Source organism: Silene latifolia, chromosome 6 (assembly GCF_048544455.1).
Source record: "Silene latifolia isolate original U9 population chromosome 6, ASM4854445v1, whole genome shotgun sequence".
Lineage (NCBI taxonomy): Eukaryota > Viridiplantae > Streptophyta > Magnoliopsida > Caryophyllales > Caryophyllaceae > Silene > Silene latifolia.
In genome coordinates, this window is record NC_133531.1 from 38899940 (window position 1) to 38903159 (window position 3220).

At 43.1% G+C, this 3220-nt stretch overlaps 1 protein-coding gene across 1 annotated transcript; it reads right to left on the minus strand.

The window, feature by feature from the left end:
- Positions 1–858: 858 nt before the first annotated feature.
- LOC141587992 (uncharacterized) lies at positions 859–2629 on the minus strand. The gene is made up of 6 exons (XM_074409452.1): positions 2441–2629; positions 2162–2349; positions 1706–1851; positions 1569–1588; positions 1139–1482; positions 859–1039 (listed from the first exon to the last, which is right to left on the minus strand). Exons 1-6 carry the CDS (start codon positions 2627–2629, stop codon positions 859–861), a joined length of 1068 nt encoding a protein of 355 aa, XP_074265553.1.
- Between the last annotated feature and the right edge of the window lie 591 nt (positions 2630–3220).

A 3220-nucleotide genomic window follows, 5' to 3' on the forward strand; every position in this document is an offset into this window, starting at 1 on the left:
TGACACCAGTTATAAAGCTCTAAACCTCAGAAAGATATTGTAGTTTGCCAAAATTTCAAGTCAAGTCTACTTGTTCAACGAATTTTGAAACGAAATTCGAGAAATTGCAAAGACTTTTGCTAAAAGATGTGAAACAATGCAAGGCTTAAGTAGAAAGACAGTTATCAGCAATGAAAAACTCCAATCAGACTCAACCTACAATGCAAAAATAAACATGATTTTTTTTTTTTTTTTTGAATTTTTTTTTTTTTGAAGTTTTTAAGTTTAACCAATGCAAACGTAAGTAAACGTGATAACAGAAATGCAATAAAAACAAGATGCAGACACGAAAAGGATGCATACCCTCCCCAAACCAAACTGTACAATGTCCCCATTGTACAAAGTAAAGGAAAAGAAATGCAGATTAAAGAGAGGGAGAGCCGAAAACTTACAAAAGCGCGCAAACCACGAACCTCCCCAAACCGAACCAGGAAGAGAGGTTGGTAGGGTTCTCGATCGACAACGGGTCCGCTCGATCGAAAGGAAAATGGTACTCGATCGAGACACATAACACTCGATCGAGGCTTCAAGCGGTGCAGATACTCGATCGAACAGGTGGTAGCTCGATCGAGAGCTTTAAAAAAGGGAAGGACCACTCGATCGAATAATAAAACTACTCGATCGAGGGCTATTGCATCAGTAAGCAACAGTGCAGTACCTGTGCTGTACAATTCACGCATAAACTCTATTAAAATTGTTCAAACGCACACCAAACAGAAATAAAGAGTGTTAAAAGTTCCAAAAACAAACACAACAAATTACAATCGGGTTGCCTTCCGAAAAGCGCAGGTTTATGAGGTCCCGCACGACCTATAAGCGTCAAACATCACGCTCTGCCATCGCGTCGAAAAAGAGAACTTCGACGCGGCCAACAACAGCATCAGCCCCATAATAGTGCTTCACAAGATGACCATTAACTTTGAAGCGATTCCCCTCGGAGTCCTCTAACTCAACCGATCCAAATTTTGTGACGCCAGTCACCGTGTACGGACCACTCCACCTGGACTTCAGCTTACCAGGAAACAATCTCAACCGGGCATTAAACAATAACACCTTTTGCCCAACATGGAACTCACGGGGTACAATCCTCTTATCGTGCCAACGCTTAGTCTTCTCCTTATAAATTCGGGAGCTATCATAAGCGTTCAGCCGAAACTCCTCCAGCGCATCTAGCTGCAATAAACGTTTCTCACCACACGAGTCAGCATCATAATTAAGCTGGCGGATAGCCCACCAAGCTTTATGTTCTAGCTCAACAGGTAAATGACAAGACTTTCCATACACTAAACGATACGGTGAAGCACCGATTGGTGTCTTAAAAGCCGTCCTATAAGCCCACAATGTGTCCTCTAATTTAGCACTCCAGTCTTTCCGTGATTTAGACACTACTTTGCTCAATATCTCTTTTAGTTCCCTATTAGAGACCTCAACCTGTCCGCTAGTCTAAGGATGATACCCCAAACCCCTATGGTGTTTGACACCATATTTAGACAGCAAAGCAGTCAACTGCTGTTCTCGAAAATGCATACCCCTATCGCTAATGACGACCCTAGGGACACCAAAACGGGGAAAAATAGTCTTACAAAACAGCTTAATCACAGTCCTGGCATCACAATTGGGAGTGGCAATCGCCTCCACCCACTTAGACACATAGTCTACTGACTACCGAGAATATACACATTACCCTGGCTAGACGGGAATGGCCCTTGATAATCGATGCCCCATACATCGAAAGTCTCAACCTCTAAAATGCCGTTCTGAGGCATCTCATGTCTCTTGGAAATGTTTCCCGTTCTCTGACAAGCATCACAGCTAGCAACAAAAACTTTAGTGTCAGCGAAAAGAGTTGGCCAATAAAAGCCTGACTGCAATACCTTAGCCACGGGACGTGATGGACCGTGGTGTCCTCCACAAGGAGCCGAATGGCAGCCTTCTAGGATAGCTTTGGTCTCCCACTGCGGAATACACCATCTGTAGAGTCCGTCTGCACATTCCTTAAATAAATAAGGGTCATCCCAGAAATATTGTCGTGCATCGTGTAAGAATCTCTTGCGCTGCTGATGAGATAAATCCGGTGGCGAGTGTGCGACGGCCAAAGACAAAGTTAGCATAGTCTGCAAACCAAGGTTCAACACCATCCTTAGAATTCACAGAGGTCACAGAAAAAACATCAATAGAAAATAAAGAGTCGTCAGCAAAAGAATCATTAATAGGAAGAGAATCCTCCCCCTCTTGTTGCGTCAGACGCGACAGATGGTCGGCCACGACATTTTCTGCTCCCTTCTTATCCTTAATCTTCAAGTCAAACTCCTGTAAAAGGAGTATCCATCTCAGCAATCTGGGCTTAGCTTCCTTCTTGTTCAGAAGGTGTTTATTTTGCATGATCTGTAAAAATAATAACTTTAGAACCCAACAAATACGATCTAAACTTATCTAATGCATAAACAACAGCTAACAGCTCCTTCTCTGTGGTAGCATATTTCACTTGAGCCTCATCCAGAGTTCGGCTCGCATAATAGATCGCACTCAGCGCCTTGTCTTTCCGCTGGCCCAGCACCGCTCCTAGTGCATAATCACTGGCATCGCACATAATCTCGAAGGCGACTTCCGGTCAGGGAGGCTGGATAATAGGTGCAGAGACTAAAGCCTGCTTCAAAGTGTTAAAAGAAGAAAGACATTCATCATTAAAGTCAAAAGGAGCATCCTTTGAAAGCAACTGTGTAAGCGGTCGAGCAATCTTTGAGAAGTCTTTGATAAACCGACGATAAAAGCCAGCGTGACCAAGGAAACTCCTCACCCCTTTAACATTAACTGGAGGGGGTAATTGCTTGATTACTTGCACCTTTATTTTGTCTACCTCAATACCCCTGTTGGAGACTAAGTGCCCAAGGACTACGCCCTCATTTACCATAAAATGGCACTTCTCCCAGTTTAGCACCAGATTAACCTCAATACATCGCTGCAAAACTTTATCAAGGTTAGCTAAACAATTATCAAAGTCATTCTCATAGACACTGAAGTCATCCATAAAGACTTCCATGATAGACTCTATATACTCAGAAAAGATCCCCATCATACACCTCTGAAAGGTAGCAGGGGCATTACACAAACCAAAAGGCATCCTGCGATAAGCAAAAAACACCCTTTGGACAAGTAAAAGTAGTCTTTTCCTGATCATCTG

Excerpts from the sequence above, each read along its gene's own strand:
- LOC141587992 (XM_074409452.1), bottom strand. The coding sequence starts at position 2,629 with ATGTGCGATGCCAGTGATTATGCACTAGGAGCGGTGCTGGGCCAGCGG. Across the intron at positions 2,350-2,440 it reads CGTATTTGTTGGGTTCTAAA|GAGTTTGACTTGAAGATTAA; the intron begins GTTATTATTTTT and ends CTCCTTTTACAG. Across the intron at positions 1,040-1,138 it reads AAGGAGAAGACTAAGCGTTG|GTGGAGTGGTCCGTACACGG; the intron begins GCACGATAAGAG and ends GCTGAAGTCCAG.